Source organism: Thunnus maccoyii, chromosome 10, assembly GCF_910596095.1.
Source record: "Thunnus maccoyii chromosome 10, fThuMac1.1, whole genome shotgun sequence".
NCBI lineage: Eukaryota > Metazoa > Chordata > Actinopteri > Scombriformes > Scombridae > Thunnus > Thunnus maccoyii.
Window position 1 is genome coordinate 21,483,306 of NC_056542.1, and position 17,224 is coordinate 21,500,529.

Here is a 17,224-nt window from a genome sequence, read left to right on the forward strand (position 1 = left end):
AACCACTGTCAGTCCATATTGAAATGAACTATGCTAATGCAGCTTTTTAGCAATATCTCAATTTATTCTTCCCTTCACTCATGTCGCTTTGACTCTTGATCTCAGGAATTGCAATCATAGATTCAAATATTTTCTAGTATGTCTCTACTTTACTAGAAGCAGAAAGGGTAAAGGTTCTGAAGGATGAATAAAGAAGAAAAGATAACAAGTTTAGGGCAACCAGCATTGCCAACTGCCAAACTCTGTAGGTCTTACTTCCCCTGGTTCTCGTTCTGTTGTTACTGATGGTGGTGATGGCGGTGTGTGTTTGTTGTTTTTAGCTCAAGTCTTTAAACAGATGCATTAAACTGATCTGTTTAAAAGACTTGGAGGAGTCAGAACGGATGTTGTTACAGAGCAGAGGAAGGAGAAGCCTGACCTTTTTTATATTCAGAGGAGATAAGAAAGACTAAGGGATGGAGAGATGGATCTATCCTGGATTGGACTGTAGAGAGGAAGCATTTGAATCTTGGCTTTGAGGCACTTAAGGTGTCAAACATGCTTTTGACCTGATCCCGTTCATGTAAATTTTCAATTCTGACAATTTGTTTGATATAAACATAAACTGGCATTTGTTACTTTTTCATGCGGAACCTTTACAGTGAACGGATGATTGGGATCTTGAGTAAGCCAAAGGAGCTCTTTCAGGCATGGGGAGATTTATAGATGAGAGTTATCGGCCTACAAAAAATGTAAAACTACCCGCAAGCCCAGAGAGCCACTGATACATGAAATACAGAAGGAGCTTCAGTTCTTTCCTCAAGCCAGTTGCTATCTCTCAGGCTCCATTTTCACAGCAGTTGCGCGGTTACTCATTCCTGTTACATTGGGGACATTTGGGGGTCTGCATATCAAGAGGCTGCAGTTATCTAACACAGTTCAGAGTGATTTAGCACTTGTGTCAAATCTGTCGTCAAGTCCACCAATCACACATTTTCTAGGGGGCAAATGCGTCCCAGCTTGCTTGATTGGAGATGGAGGCTGCAGCGTTACAAAATAGTCTACCGCTGAGTTGGGCTAATTACATTAGTTCAAACAGAGGTAATGATGTGGAAAACTCCAAATAGGATTAAATCCATTAAAATTTCAACTAAGACGATTAACTCACAAAATCAACCAGCTCCGCACAGACTTGCCTTCAAGACTTATGTCTTTCCTCGGTTCCATTTTCATTAGATTCTCATAATTATATTGCATCAATGTGTTTTCAATGCATCTCATTTAACTTTTGAGAGCTCAACAACATTCTGCATTAACATACACAGACTGAATAAATGCATTCAGGTTGGTTTTCTTCACATCTTCCTCTCTAATCTCCAGTTTACTGGTGTGATCCAAGACCTGTTTCCACTTAGCTGAAACCTTTCTGCAGCTGCAACACACAAACACACATAAATACAAGCTTTAGTGATTACACCTGTGTGTGAGTAAGCCTATGTACGTGTATGTGTACTCATGTTATCGTTGCTGTGGAAAGGCTCCAGCTATAGATGAGCGTCACTCATACATATACATTTCTCAGTCAGTGAACATTATGACCCGCGGTATACAGCTGGTGAGTGAGCCTTGCAGTCAAATAAGCAAGAGTACACCAATAAAAGTTCCCACCGTCTCCCATTTGTTTCACAACCCATTTATCCACCAGCAGTCAATGATGCATAACACACATCTAGACAATGTCTCAGGTTTTGCTGCAGGTCTGGAAAGTTTTGGGTAATGTGGAGAGACCCATCATGAAATATGCATGGGATGAAATTACCAATGGAGAAAGGAAGGAAATCCTATAAAAGTTTCTGTGTTGGCTAAAAGTTATATTAACCCAGAAGTAAAATCATATAACAACATATCAAAACTGTCTCTTATCTGTTTTACTGTTGCCCCATCTCAGCCCCGACCTGCCCCCAGTTCACCACCTTCTGCTTCTCTCTGAGTAAATCTCTCTATCTTTGACTCTGTTCCTTGAACCTAGTCAAAGTGATGGATGCAACTCAGTGAACTTTATAAAAGTGCTTGTTATATGATGTTCTACATCTAAGGAACTGCTTCAAAATCACTTGTATTTTATGTGAGAGTTACACTTCTCTGAATCCGACGCAGAGCACAGCGAGTAGCAGATCAAGTGGTGAGTTAAAGACAGACAGTTGACCTTGGCTCGTAATCTCATTTGAGCAACTTGACCACATAGTTAAGCCTGATGGGGGCTCTCCATTACATCTGCTTCCTCAGGAGCTTGTGCAGAGATTTGATGTATTATCAGAGAGGGATTTTTTTATTGCTATATGTTCTCGCTTTTCAAAAATTCTTACTCTGTAACCCAACTGTCTAGGAACCTGACTTTTTATTCAAACAAACTGCCAGTACAGATTGTCTTGAAACAATAAATGTGCAAAGCAGAGACACAGAAATAAAACATTTACTTAAAATTTCATGAGAACGTGCAGTACAGTACCTCTGGCAGGAGATGTCATTTCTCTTAAAAATCATCCTCAGTGTTTGAGAGACTGGGGACTTGTGTCAAACTTCTGTCTCTGAATGCAAACTAACCAGAAAATCTGTATCTTAGTGTGTGTACTAAAGTCAGACACGTTTGCATTCTTATTTGCTGCAATCAGAGTCAGAGTCAGACTGGGACCGTGCCCAGTGCAGAAAACATTTTCTGTTTGAAATACCAAAAAGATTTCCTCACTTAGAATAACGTTCCTCTGTGTGTTTTGGCACCGACTGATTGGCTATAATTTCCTTTGTGTCACGCCTTTCTATTTTGATTCTGATATAGTGAAAAAGTTATCCAAAGAGCCTTTCAGAGAGCAACAAGTTAACATCCTTTTAGTGAAGCAAAATACTGAGAGACATGCAGCTTATTAACACTGATGCTTTGTTTCAGCAGGCAGGTAAGTCGCTCTCCCACAAGGTCAGGGTCATAAACCTGCTGAGATGCGCAGTAAACAACACTTTCCTAGATCTCAGCACACACTGACTTCACTAATTTGACTGCAGCTCTTTTAAGTCTTATCTGAATTTCTCTGTGCTGATTAATGTGCGCAAGTAGTAGCAGGAAGCCACTGCAGCTACTGGATGCTTGTTTGGGAACATGATAAATTGTTTACAGCCTTGTCGCTACAGTAGCTGAAAGGCCGTCAGATCGAATCTCTCAAGACCTTCTGCCAGAGTTAGATGGAGATATCAGCAGAGTTGACTCTGCTGCTTTGTTGCTATTCCCCTGAGGGTTTTTTTGTGGTAGCTGCAGCAGTAGAGGCTGATTCTCTAGCAACACACCCCAATGCACAAGCTTCTTTCCTCCAGTGCTGCTCCACCTAGCGACAGAGACCAGGAGATGTCCAGAGAGAGATAATGAAACAAGTCTGCTCTACGCTCCTCTTTCATTAGTCATTTCAACGCGCCCTCTCCGGCTTCTCCTAGGGCACTGTCTGAAGAGCTGCTCCTCTGCACTGATTATTCATTCGAAGTTATTATGCTGAGAGAGCAAGCCAACAGTGAAGTGGGCTACAGCAGTGCATCTGTCTCCTTAATAGCCCAGAAAGCACTGTAGTTGTCCATCATTTTATGCGCAAGAACCAATATCCTAACCAAAATATATACTCAATTTATACATTTAATCAAACAGACAATATTTAGAGAATGTAAACCAACTCATAAACTCAACTAATGTGAGGGGCTTTATCATTTATTGCTCTATTTTAGGCTCTGTTCCTGCCTTGTGCAATGAAAGTGGTGACTCAGGTGATATCTCATGGTAGATCGATATAGGAAAACATGTGAAGATGAAAATATCGTGTTCATCCCCTCCAGCTCCTGGCCAACACCTCACCCTCAAATGAAGATTTTTACTATTATTATTTACAGGTACACACAAGGTGGTTATTTACTCGTTTGTCATCCATTATAAGGAACACCTTGTAGGGTATGATCCCTAAGATATACTGTCAAAGAGGGGAATCAGTACAGTAAATCTCTTAAGCTACATGCCTGTCATATTTTCTTTTTCAAATGATGAAAGCTCAGTTTCCAGACAAAGGCAATCTGTGTCTGGTACCTTTTGGCTGTCCTCCACACAAACCTCAGTTTCCTAACTCGAGTGTCTTTCTCTTTCACATTTTCCACAGCTGCTGCCCTTGGCAACCTGGTGTCTGATCTGGCAGGACTAGGGTAAGGATTTCACACCACCACACGTGTTCGCACACAAGCACGCAGATAGACATGTGCAAGCATAGAAAGGTTACTGACCACTTTCGTCACTATCACGCTTTAAGTTTCTGCAAATCGTGGCAGCTTCCGGGGGGATGGACATTCAAATATCCTCATTCTCTCAAATGATGAAATGTTACAAAAGCATTCTGTCATTATTGTGTACATCCCATTGCACTGATATTACAGCATGCAGATATACAACTTATATACAGAGTCCAGTATTTTTTTCTTGAATGACATTATGAAGTAGCATGTTTACCATCCCATTCTATTCTTTTTAGTGAAGGCTATACTGTTAACTTAGTATTAAACTGTAATTGTTAAATTGAGCCCAGTGGAAGATAAGTGTGAGCAGCAAGGGAGAAAATGAAATACAGCCACTAGAGGTCTGTTTTCCCGGAGGGCAACATGTCTGTGGTTCTGCAAAGAATAAAAAGGCATGTCTTGAATCAAGACTGTCTTAACACAGTTTGTATCGTCTTAACAGTCAACTGTTTTTGAGTTAAATAATGTGACAGTTGTAGAAAAAGAGACCTCATAGAAGCAAAAATTGTTCCTCATACTGCCTTTCCCATATAGTTTGTGGGATGGGTAACACTGTTTTAAAAATGTATCTGAATCCTAAATAATTTAACAAATGAGTTAAGAATCTGTGTAAACAGTGTTGCTTATCTGTTGCAATTATGTCGCATTATTAATATTATTTATTGTTGATCTGTAGGCAGCTCGAGGCTGATTCACATTCTGACAATCTGTAATGTATTGGAGCAAATGTGGGGATTGTGCAACACTGTTAAGACGAAAGACTGTTCTGACATGGCCTTAATATATTGTTGCTGAGTTACTGGAACAGAAATTTCAGAAAAAATATATTTAAAAAAATCCAACTTCACTAAAATAGCTTCATTAATGCAAGCCGGGATTCATAAAGTGTTTTGTCTCCTCCAGCTTTCGTCATTTTTATTTTGCTTGCACTCACAGACACAAAGTAAAACAAAACTGCCTACAGACTGTTTTTTCTTCTGCTCACCCAAAATCATGATGCAAAACTGAAATGACTGACATGTCTAATCGCAGCTGCCTGCTACAGCGGATGTGTCTTGGATCCCTAGGGATGATCCCAATGTCTTATAGGATTTAATCAGCTGATTCACGCCTGTTATCCACTTCAATGCCTCCTAGTGGACACAGGGACCGTAATCAGCTTCCTAACCTGCTTCATACTTTACTGACCATAATGCTTAAAGTAATAGATGAGGCTTCCAACCATGTGCTTTCAACATCCTATTAGTTATGTTTCAGTGATTGTTAGTAATATAACAAATAATTATTCTTCTACATTTAAAAACAGTCGGCAAGACACACAAGGTAACAACAGGACAAACAGAAAGGCAACTGTACAAATGAATAACTAGGTAGGATCATACAGACATGGAGAGACACACTGAGAAAGTGGAACGATGCCTTTGTGTTCGTACCATTTCAGCGTGATGGATTAGTCAAGTTGTTCTGGCCTCTGTACATGCTCCCAGCAGACACACACACACACATAGTTTTGCATTTGCTTGTGTGTCTGTGTTTGCCACTCAATCATAATTGGATAGTTGAGCCCTTGTGGCCAGTTTGTCAAGGTGAGACTAGATTAGACCAGACAAGAGAGGTGTTATATTTTATTTTGATAGATTTACAGTGCTGAGTGTGAAGGCTGTTTGTCTGCTACACAGAATCTGAATGAAGCTCGTGCAGGTGTCCTTCACAGCGGCATTTACATTACAGCTCATGTTCATTTCAAAGAGGAAACGCTGAAGTGCAAACATTTAAACTCTGTGCGTTAGATTCCTCTGGGAGTCAGTGGCACTTTAGTTGAGAGGGTGAATCAGCAGCTGAGGAGGTTGTGGGTAAATTGTGACTCAGAAGCTGACAGATAAGAAGACCCCAGATGCCTTTTAACTGTAAACTTGTCGCAGTTTTTGTAATTGGTTTGCTCAGGTCCACAGTGCTGAATTACAAGTGAACCATTTAAATAGTGAATAGCTTGTTGGACTGACTTTTACTCCACCACATTAGAGAAATTGGTGGTTTGATTGGGTTAAAACAATTCCTGATTCTTGTGCTTGTAAGCATGATTTAGTGTTTTATTTAATGGTTTTACAGGCTGACAGCAAATGACAAAAGTCATGTTTTCTAGGTCACTCCTTACAAGCCGCACTGTAGTTCACTTGGAAGAAGATCAAGATCCCCATTTTCAGGCAGTCAAGGTGTAATAATCACCTGCCCAAATGAGCCAAATTAGAAGCTCTACAGATTGATTAAAATGCCGCCAATATGCGTGGTGTGAACTTGTGCTTCATCCAGTCAAAAAGTGTGAATAGGTGTGCTACAGAAACCCTGCAGTAGTGCTATGTTGTGCTTTAGATCACACTGTGTGGAGTGGAAAAAGTGGTGAGCATGCTTTAACACAACTATCTAGCGCTAGTCAGTGTTACCTGGGCAGTTTGATAGATATTCATACTGTATATGTGCTCTCTAAACTATTACTGGATTTTAATAAGTGACCTTTTTATATTTCTATGGAAGCAATCCAACATTTTTACACACAATAAGACTATAATTTGCACTGTATATGCTATATTCCTGTTTACCGCTGCACATCTTAAACATTTTGTCCATTACATCAAAAAATTTAATTCCTTTAAAAACTTAAAACTATATTTCTTAGCTATCCAGTGGTTATTTTTTTATTTTCTCAAGAGACTTACATGTAATTCTACTTGTCAAATGGACTAACAGGGAACACAGAGATAAGAGCAAGGATGACAAGTCCTAAACAAACCTCAGCTCATGTACTCATTAGCCCACTGCACCACTAGCAAGACACAGACACCTGCTTCTCTGCCAGGTTGTTATTTTTCAGTCGTGTAATCCAGCAGCAGAAATAGATGTAACTGTCACTACAGCATGCTCCTTTAGAGTCTCTATGGTCAATATTGTAGTGATTACGTTGCAATGATTGTTTGTAAATCCTCCCACTCAACGTCTGCTTTCCTTAACCAAGAGACAGTGACTGAGCTCTGCTGCTCTGCCTCCCTGCTCTTGTATAGAATGTCCTGTGTGTTTGTGTGTGTGTGTGTGTGTGTGTGTTGGTGCCTGTGAGGAGCAATGCATTCATATCCATCTGTGTGTATGTATGTGTGTGTATTTTGCATGTGTATGGGGTTCATCCCCGGTCGAATAAGTAAGATTTTCCTCGGTGCATGTGTGTGTTTTGACAGATGTGGGAAACCAGCCGAATCTCACTGAAGTCAGTAATTTAGCTCATGAGTCACTCTGACGTTCAACCAGTTGTTAGTGATGCTCCTGCCTGATTTAGTTTCAGCTGCTGTTTGGTTCACTTATGACCACAATGCATCAGTAGCTTTCTTGGGCAGACAAGGAGCCCAGTAAATCTTTATTGCACAAGGACAAGAACACACACGAGTGGGCTCTAGGGAGTAAAAATGGAGGAAATGTTGGTAGCGTATACAGGCAGGACCCAAATTTGATTCCCAGCCTCTTCCTTGATTGTGACACATAACCCTGTGTTGTCATGTCGGTTTATACTTAATCCTTATTGCATAAATTGGGGCATATTCCATGACCTGCTATTATAATAAGCTTATAAAGTCAATGAATTAATGGAGGATTTATAGTAACATTTTTATGATTGTTTTTCCTTATATGTTTGTGAGGATTAACAATAATGTGATGCTTCACTGATCCCCTTAGGGACAATCTAATTATGATTGCCTTCTATTAAAGAGGTTTAAAGCCCATCATACTGTTATAGATCAGAGTGGATTAAGAGTTTTGCACAAGGACACTTCAGATGCTTGTTGTCAAGTTCAGAATCCTGCCATATTTACCATCAACTGTAGCACACTGATTATTGTAACATGTTTGATCATTTTAGTTCTCTAGACTTAGATCCACATCTCTGGCAAAGGTGACTGTTGTATCAAACTGTTATCATCTCACTGATAACGCTGTAACTTGAGATCAGATATGCCTTTTAACAGTAGAACACAGTTTGTTATTGTCCACACAATGAATCAATATTGAAATGTATTCCGAAAAGGGAACACAAACCAGATTTCATCAGTTGTTTCCAGCAAATTCAATGGCTGAGATGATAAAATGTTGACTGCTTGTGATGCAGCCAGGTTGAGTTTCAGCTTGCTGTGTTCTTCTCACACAGCGAACCCCCTCACTCACGCTAAGAAATGATCATAGGACTTAAGTCACTCTTCTTTCACCTAATTTCATCATTTCCGTATTTTGAACACTGCAGTATTGTTTTCTAATGTAGACCTGATTTTTTTTTTGCCCACTGCTGTTGCAATTGTTTGAAATAGTGTGCCAGAATTTGACTTTAGTAAAAAAATATTAATGCCATTTGCAATGTTTGTAATTATTGTCATTTGTTATATTCTGTAATGATACAAAAATGGGAAAACAAAAGTTTATTCTTCAACTAAGATGCTGTGGACATACACTTCAGGTGCATGCACACGCACACAGGTTTCCTCTGTTTGTCTTATCTCACTCTCAAATATGCTTCTTGCCACTTATCATCTCCCTGACTGGAGAGCTCCAGCTGCAGCTCATTTGTGTGTGCAGTGAACTGAGGATCCATTAATGCAAGTGACTGAACCAGACCCGAGTCAAAATATTGACTTGAATTTCATTTCTCACACTGGAACTGCCTGACCTGCTAAATATTTTCAACTTTACACATCACAGTAAAATGCAGCAGCTTTTCAGACGTTTTAAATTGTATTGGTCATAACACTGTAACCATGTTTGTATTTGCAATTAGTTAAATATGTATAGTGTAAAAGCAAGCCTTTTAGCAAGTGCCCATTTTAATCAGAGCTGACCACATTGTAAACCCAGCTTTATGAAGTGTCTCTCTGCTATTCTCTGATCAATTGTAACAGAGACAAAGAGCTTCACCAGCCTCTTCGTCACAGTCTGGCTCTATGTCCCTTCCTCCAGCTGCATTCCCACTTTGCCAGGTCCCTCAGTTGCCATTCTCCACCAATCCACCAGATGCCCTCAGACTTTCCTCCTTGCTTTCTAGATCCTGCCACTCCCATCTGCCCTGCAGTCACTGCCATCACCTCATTGCCCTAACCTGAGTTTCTGTCACAGGTGATGTGTATTAATCAGCAGGGGAAGGACCCAAATGCAGACTATTGAGGCAGGCAGGTGCAGTTCAGTGAGTTTACTGTCAAAAAGGATCTGGGCTGGTATATGAAGTAAGTGGCTGATGAGGGAATGAGGTGCAGGTGAGGAGATGGGCAGGGAAGCTCAGGTGAGGGCAATGAGGTTGATAGCAGTGAGTGCAGGGCAGATGGGAGTGGCAGGATCTAGAAAGCAAGGAGAAAAGTCTGAGGGCATCTGGTGGACTGGTGGAGAATGGCAACTGAGTGGTCTGGGGAAGTGGGAATGCAGCTGGAGGAAGGGACATAGAGCCAGACTGTGACATTCTTAGATGCTGCAGTTTACCCAAAATAAGACTTTGCATCAGCTGATGTAAGCGTCAGCTGAGTTTTTTTTTTTTTTTTAGCATCAGCTGCTGTTGGAGAGTTCAATCTTTGCATGATGTTTTTTTATGTATTATGTTACACATTTTAGTCCTCTTGCCAGAAACTGATTGCCTTTTTAAACTTATACTTTCATATACCCACCTGCTACAGTAGGCTGTGTGAGTCACATCCTACCTGGACTTTGTGTGTTCTTTGGGGTTTCCTGTGTTTCACTTCCATTGTCAAGTCCTTCTGTTCATGGTTATTCTTGGATGGTTAGTGTAGGTTATATTGAGAGTTTGTGTTTTCTGGGTTTTGGTCTTCAGTTTGCTCTGTGTTCCTGCACTCCTCCCTGGCCTGTTTTTTTTTTTTTTTTTTTTTTTCTCCACACCTTCCCTGCATTTAGACTTGTTAGCCCTGCCCTGCTCTATTTTCCCCACACCTGCCCTGTGTTAGCCTCATCAGCCCTGCCCTGCTCCCTGTGTTTCCCCAGCCTATCAGCTCCCTGTCTGTTCACACCCCTCTCCTGAGTTCTCCGCCCTTCTCCCCACCTGCACCTCATCTCCTCGTTAGTTCAGTTAGTTTTTAAGTCCTGGTTTTCTGTTCAGTCTTTGTTGGATCATTTGTTCCGTGTTGCCCTGTTCTGTCCGTGACTGTCCTAAAAAAATAAGGAAGGGTTTTCGTCAACCCTGCATGTCAGTCTCTGCATTTGGGTCCATTCTTGCTACTCTACACTCCACATGACAGTGTGTGCTATTTATGTTCATCCCCTCTATCTTAATATGGAACCACACGTTTGACTATAATCATGGCCAACAGTAACATTGTTCCTATTTTATCTATTGTGTTTTTTCCTTCTTACCCTCATTGTTATTCTTGTTGACGTAAGATGTTTAGCCCCACTGAGAGCAGTATCTTCCATTTTCTCTCTCTCACTCTGGTCCATGGTGATCTATAAACTTTCTAAAGTGCACTTTTGGGTCAAGACACTGATAAACAGAGCAGAACACGGAGTGGTGCTCTCTGGCTCTCCTGGCCAAATTAAAAGCAAACTTTTCATCACCTACCTCTCGCTGGTCGATTCACTGATGTACCTGCACAAAATCCTTTCAGTATATCACAAGAACCATAATACATCAGAATCAACATTTATTTGTATTTTCACATTTCTGTTTTTTATATATATATATTATATATCTTTAAGGGATGAAAATAAGTTGAATCTTACTTCATTATACTTACTTATAAGTACTTACTTCATTCAGTGACAGAAATCATCATCAACACATCTACATTCAGCACTAGTCAGACCAAACTTTCAGAACTGAAATGAACAATGAAAAAGTTTTGTATGATTGACGAGTTTCTAACCTTACATCTCTGTTACTGAGTGATCATTGATTTCTGTGCGCTGCCAACTGTCTCCATGCTGTCATCTGTGTAAAGCACTGAAGAGTGCTGGAAATGATTTCATTTATATCCACACTGGAGGCTCTGTCACTCTATCTCTCTCTCTGGTATGAGACTGATATGTGGCATCCTGCTGGGTTTATGACAGATGGCTGCAACAAGGAGCAGACTGGAACATTAATCTGCTGATTTATTTTGTTATTATTGATTACTTTGTTTTCTTTGTTGCGCTGGGTGGGAAAGAGTCATTCCATGTGTGGTTTAATGAGTCATGCCACATAATGTAGAATATAATCGAACGGAGACAATTATGTGAAACGGCAACAAAGCAAACATGAAAATGTGGTTGTAATTTAATCTATATATGATTTACAGAATTACCCATGAATCCTTGACAGGCTCGATTTCAGTATGCGTACAAGTGTGTGTGGCACATATGTGTTAAGTGATACATTTTATTGCCATAAGACATTGTGGTTATATTCATATGATGTTAATGATATTTTACTTTTCTTTTTCTTTATATTTTAATAAAATCTGAAGGGCCATATAGCTACAACATGCACATCTTAACACATTATACTGACACTAACAGCTGTCTATAATGATTCACGTCTCTATTACTGACCTTTGTGCCTGCCATCTCTCTCTCTGCTTGAACAGATTTTCCATCACATCAACTGTCAGAAAGGACAAAATGGTTCACTTGACAAAATGAGAGGATTAATAGTCATTATCAGTTTCTTGCAGTACTCTTATGGCTCACTGAGGAGAAGTGACTCACTGTTGCAGCTCTCTTTTACAGTGCGGTGTTAAGTCTGATTTTATTTTTTTTCCATCTGTTCCTCCTTGTCTTTAGGCTAGCAGGTTATGTGGAGGCCCTGGCATCTCGGCTGGGGATGCAGATTCCTGACCTGAGTCCAAAGCAGGCTGATATGTGGCAGACCAGAGTCAGCTCCCACTCGGTTAGTACCATGGTGTCGCAATCTGCAGCCATTAACCCAGAATCTGCTCTCTAACTGTCCCCGTCTTCTACTCTGAAGAGACCTTAATGTCTGTCCCACTTTCCCACTGTCTGAAACAACATAACACCTTCAGAGTGGATATGAGTGAACCTGCTGCTGAGAGCATTTTAATCAAATTTGTTGTGTTTTTGCCTTGTAAGCAGCAAACCAGGTCACAGCTTTATACAGTGACAATAGAAACAGAAATCTCTGTGATGTGCACTTTCAGTCGCTCCTTCATTCTGCAAGAAAATTAGACCTGAATGATTTTTAGTGTGCTGTGACTGGTGAGGTGTGAAAAGTAATCAGCTGTAATTAAGTTGAGTGAAAGGTCATGCCAATAGTTCTGGCATATGGGGAATTAACTGTTTTGTTTTCTCAAAAACATATAGAATATGTGTCAAAGTGTGATGGGAAATCAATGTCTCGGTATTTGGAAATTTATTTGTTTGTCAGTCTTTCCTTGTAGCCTTTGCTTATCTATTTCTTACAGTAAGCAGACCAAGGGCTGTGTAAAAAGATTCAGAGCAATAAAATGATGACAGTTTCCTTGTTTATCAGCAAATCTAGACCAAACTGGTCTAAATGCTCAGACAAATCACGAGCAAGTATAATAGAATAAAAGGAGTAAGGATAGTTTCATTTAAAGTAGTAGTTTGGCTTGTAAGTCAAATGCAAAAGGCTCATTCACTGGAAATGACAGAGCTGTAAAGCTGTTTTTGTGTAGATTATTTAAAACCCATTTTCTTAAACTGTAATTTGTCATGATTGTCTTCTCACTTCTAATTCTCCTGTGTGCAGGGTAAAGCCATTGGCGTTGGGATCGGCTGTATCCTCGGCATGTTTCCTCTTCTGTTCTTCAAGGATGACGATGAGAAGAAAGATGGACAGAAGGAGGCGCAGGAAAAAACACAACCACCTGCTACAACAGAGAGCAGCAAAAACTGAAACTGTCAGCTCAGCCGTGACAAATACTATTTGGAATCCATTAGAATACTTTAAACTGGGACTGATGGGCCTTACCTGGTGGAGTGGAGTGTATGGAAATGTCACCGAACCCCATACAATCTTAATTACTGGGTACTTTACCTTGTGAGGCTCAATCAAACTATGAAAGGTATTCTGAAGAGGATTTTAGATATTATTTGATTGTGAACTTAAGCACAGGGACCTGGCCGTCTCTTGAAGAGACAAGAGACCGTTGATTCATTGGACTGCTGCTACTTCAACTATTGCACCGTAACCTCGTCTTGTTTTGACTGACCGACACAAGCTGAAATTCATTTATCTAAAACACTGCAGTGGCCTCTTTCACTCCTCTATTCTGAGTCTGTTGAATGGGACAAATATGATCCTCTCAGCACTTAGATAGTAAGATGACGAGTAAGTTGAGTGAGGGTTTAAATGCTCCCTAAAATGACACAACTAACTTTGGAACCAGTGCAAGAAAAAAACAATATCAGATCTCATTCAGAAAAATTCTGCAAAGTATTTTGACATTTAAAGGTTCTTGTTTTCTTAGTAATTTATCAATTAATAGAGGAGGACTGAACAAAGAGCCATCATACAGTATATTTGGGTTTGGTTATGCAGTGTTAAAAACTGTGTGTGGGTGGTGAGGCTGATGAGTCAAGAAAAGAGGGTCACATTTGCATATAAGATGCACCCTTCCACATTAAGTACATTATTTTTCAGTTTAAAAAGCATGTCTGCCTTTTGATGATTTCAAAGTCTTAAACTGTCTGCCTCTCCAAGCTCCGTGACAAACAGACAGCTACTATTAGTGGAAATACAGACGGTTAAATAGGTAACACCTGCTAGCTGCTGCTTTGGAATTTTTTTGTTTTTTCATTTGTGATGAAGCCTTTATTATATGCTTTTATGCTTTTATTCACCCAAAGCAGTAACTTGCACAAAATGTCTCCTGTGTATACTGTATGTAGATAGGTGCAGATCTACAAAATATAACCTTTTTAAAGTTTGGTACCTTCGTCAGATGAGCTGAGCAGAAAGGAGAGAGAGAAAGACACACAGAGCGAGGAAGAGACAGAAAGTAGCTGGAACAGAAAGATAAGAAATACCAACGCTGAACCACCTGAGACCTCTGTCCCATTTGCAATGACCTGCTGGCTCCAGTATCGTGTGATTTATCTCCTTCGGCTCTGCATCAGTCAACCTGCTTCGGAACATCTCTAGCATGCTTGGCGACTGAAGCTTCAAATTCACTTTCAATTATAGAGTAATAGCAAAGACCAGCTTGGAAATACTCATAACCATAGCTGAGTGATTGCTTTCAGTCTACATATATATATATTATAATGTCTTTGCTCTACTGCCCTCCACTGGTTGACAGTAAGAATTTTCTCTGTTTGCTACCACAGCCACACACTTCTCGTTTTAATTTATCACCTATTTGCTTTTCCTGTTTAATATTCAAAACCCTCGGTGTCAAGCTTCTCTAGCTATAATTTATCAATCTACCGCTTTATGGTTATTGCTCTTTATCCTTGTTCTTCCTTTGATATGCAAACTAGGCAATCCCAGCATCTGACAGCCACGAAGCAGGACGGCAGAGAGGATATATTTGGGATGATAACACACTACCATCCAATCCAAGTCTTAATTCTGCTGTCATTGATTTCCTAATTTATCTTTTGAAGAGTTCTGTTTTTTCAGCTGCTCAGCACAGGTTGCTTATCTCAGCAGCAGAACTGAAGACTCTTGTTTAAGGCGTTTAATCTGTTTAGAAGCAGGAATGAAAGCAAGCAGCTGTGTATCACTGAATGGAATTTCCTCTCAGAAAATGTATTTATTTTTGTTAGAATATTCAGACTTGTATTCATGTATGTTCTCACTGTATATTCTCCAGATCTTAATGGACAATGTGTTCAACAGCATTCTCCAACAGGAAGGACACTGCAGTTGATTTCTCTGTGTTATAGTGCATAACTAAACTCTCTAGACATGCTCTTAAAACACACTGACAAAGAAGACTTGCCCTGTATGAGATTGTTTTAGTAATTTATGATGTGGGTAATTGTGATCCTAAAAAGCGGTAAAAATGAAGAAAATGTATAATGACTTGAGCATATTTATGTAGTTAGGCTTTTTGATCTGATTGCTTGATCTCCACTTTGCATGCACTAATAATAAAAAAAAACTATTGTACATGTTTACTTTGCTATAATATTAATAAAAAACTCGAGTATGTTCTAAAATTATGCATTACAGCAGGATCCGAAAACATAGAAAACATGAGTAACTCAGGCTGAATTAACATGCTAAAGATTAGATCTTTATGGTCAAAAATACATATATTTTTATGGCTGTCTTAATAGGAATGAAGCAAATGATATCTCCCTTTGTAGACTATAAACACCAGGATCATGGAGGTAGTGCAGATGGCAACAGGGCCCTCTGCTGGGATGTGAACTGGAACATACAGTGCAGAGATTTGAACCCTACATTGAGCAGAATGTTTTGAGAAACACAGGCTTTTATACAGTAGTTTCCGGTAATAGTAGCAATTTGTCCCCTTGCATTGTATCATTCAACTGACTGTCTTAGTCCTTTTAGTCAGTCGCAGTAAGAAAATATAATCTCAGTGTCAAAATAATTTTGGAAGCTCCTATCCTTTTCCTAAATTGACTTTGCACTGTACCACCAATATGTATTTGTAATATGTTGTAAGAGGGAACGCATAAAAGATTCAAAAGTCAGCTCAAAGTCAATGCATTATCTTGAATTGATGTAATTTTGTTTTTAAAAAGACAGGTGGAAGATGACTGGAAAAGCACATTAAATTATTCTTCAAGGGTTGCTTCCTTGGTGTTTTAAATATGTTGCAGGTGCATGAATGCATGACAGCTATACCTTGGTTTATTTTATACCTGTTGGTATTTTTGTAAAAGCTGGCTGCTAATATTCACTTTGTTGATACAAGTGCAGACGATAAAATTTGAAATTACTTTGAGGTCCTTTTTGCTTTCAGTGTTTTTATGGACCTGTCCACAGGATGAATCCTAAAGACTTCACTGATCCGCTGACTTTTCCTGTAGTGCCAGCAGCTGGTCAAACCGTAAATTTATCCAGTGGAATATCTCAAGTACCACTAGATGGATTGACACAAAATTTTGTATAGATATTCATGGCTCCCAGAGGATGAATCTCATGACTTTGACCAAACCTGTGCAGATAATCTGAGATTGAGATTGAGATGAAATATGCATATCATGGGTTAAAAAAAACCCTGATTTATACCCATGTTCTTATGCATTTGCAGCACTATCACATTTTTTGCTCTTTTCATTTATTTTAAAAATATTAGTTGTACTTTCTGTGAATAGTATTGGACAATAATAAAATATGACTATAAGTCACTCCTCGGGATAGAGAAATGGTCAACTCACCACTTTCTCCTCCTGCCGACTCTGTTTCCTGGCTGGTCGAGGTTCTCAAATGTAAACATCGGAGTAAACATCAAGGAAAAGGTGGAGAGGATAAACACCAGCTACGATTCCGACCACAGAGACAAGCAAGACCTTCTCTGCATCCATCTCAACATCAGAGGAAACACAGAGGTAAACGTGGAGGGATTAAACAGGAGCCGCAGTCCTGGCCACAAGGATCTTCATCGCCAAGCATCCTGATAGCCAATGTATAGGCACTGGATAACAAACTGGACGACCTCTCTGCATGAGTTTCCCAACAGGATATCAGGAACTGCAATGTGAGACTCAGTCTGTCATGGCATACATTAGACACCATATCACACATCCTCCACACCACCCACCATCTCACCTGGACAAGAAAGGGAGCTATGTGAGATTACTGTTCATTGACTACAGTTCAGTGTTTAACACCACTGTCAAATGCCAAGAGAAGTCACTTTTTTGTGAATAATGTGAATTCAGAGACATAAGACTAAGAAATCAAGAGGCTGTGCATTGCCCCTTTCTAATGTGTGAATTTAAAACAAGCAATCTTAAAAGCTTC

General features: G+C 39.7%; 1 protein-coding gene across 2 annotated transcripts in view; it reads left to right on the forward strand.

Annotated features, from left to right (window-relative positions):
• The window catches only part of LOC121906144 (transmembrane protein 65-like), a 38,243-nt gene extending 22,197 nt beyond the window's left edge, over positions 1 to 16,046 (forward strand). For both annotated transcript variants that reach the window (XM_042424850.1, XM_042424849.1), the window contains exons 6-8: positions 4,164 to 4,206; positions 12,085 to 12,190; positions 13,031 to 16,046. In XM_042424850.1, the coding sequence (XP_042280784.1) occupies positions 4,164 to 4,206; positions 12,085 to 12,190; positions 13,031 to 13,177 (296 nt within the window). In that variant the 3' untranslated portion in view covers positions 13,178 to 16,046. The remainder of the gene's footprint in view (positions 1 to 4,163; positions 4,207 to 12,084; positions 12,191 to 13,030) is intronic.
• Positions 16,047 to 17,224: the final 1,178 nt, after the last annotated feature.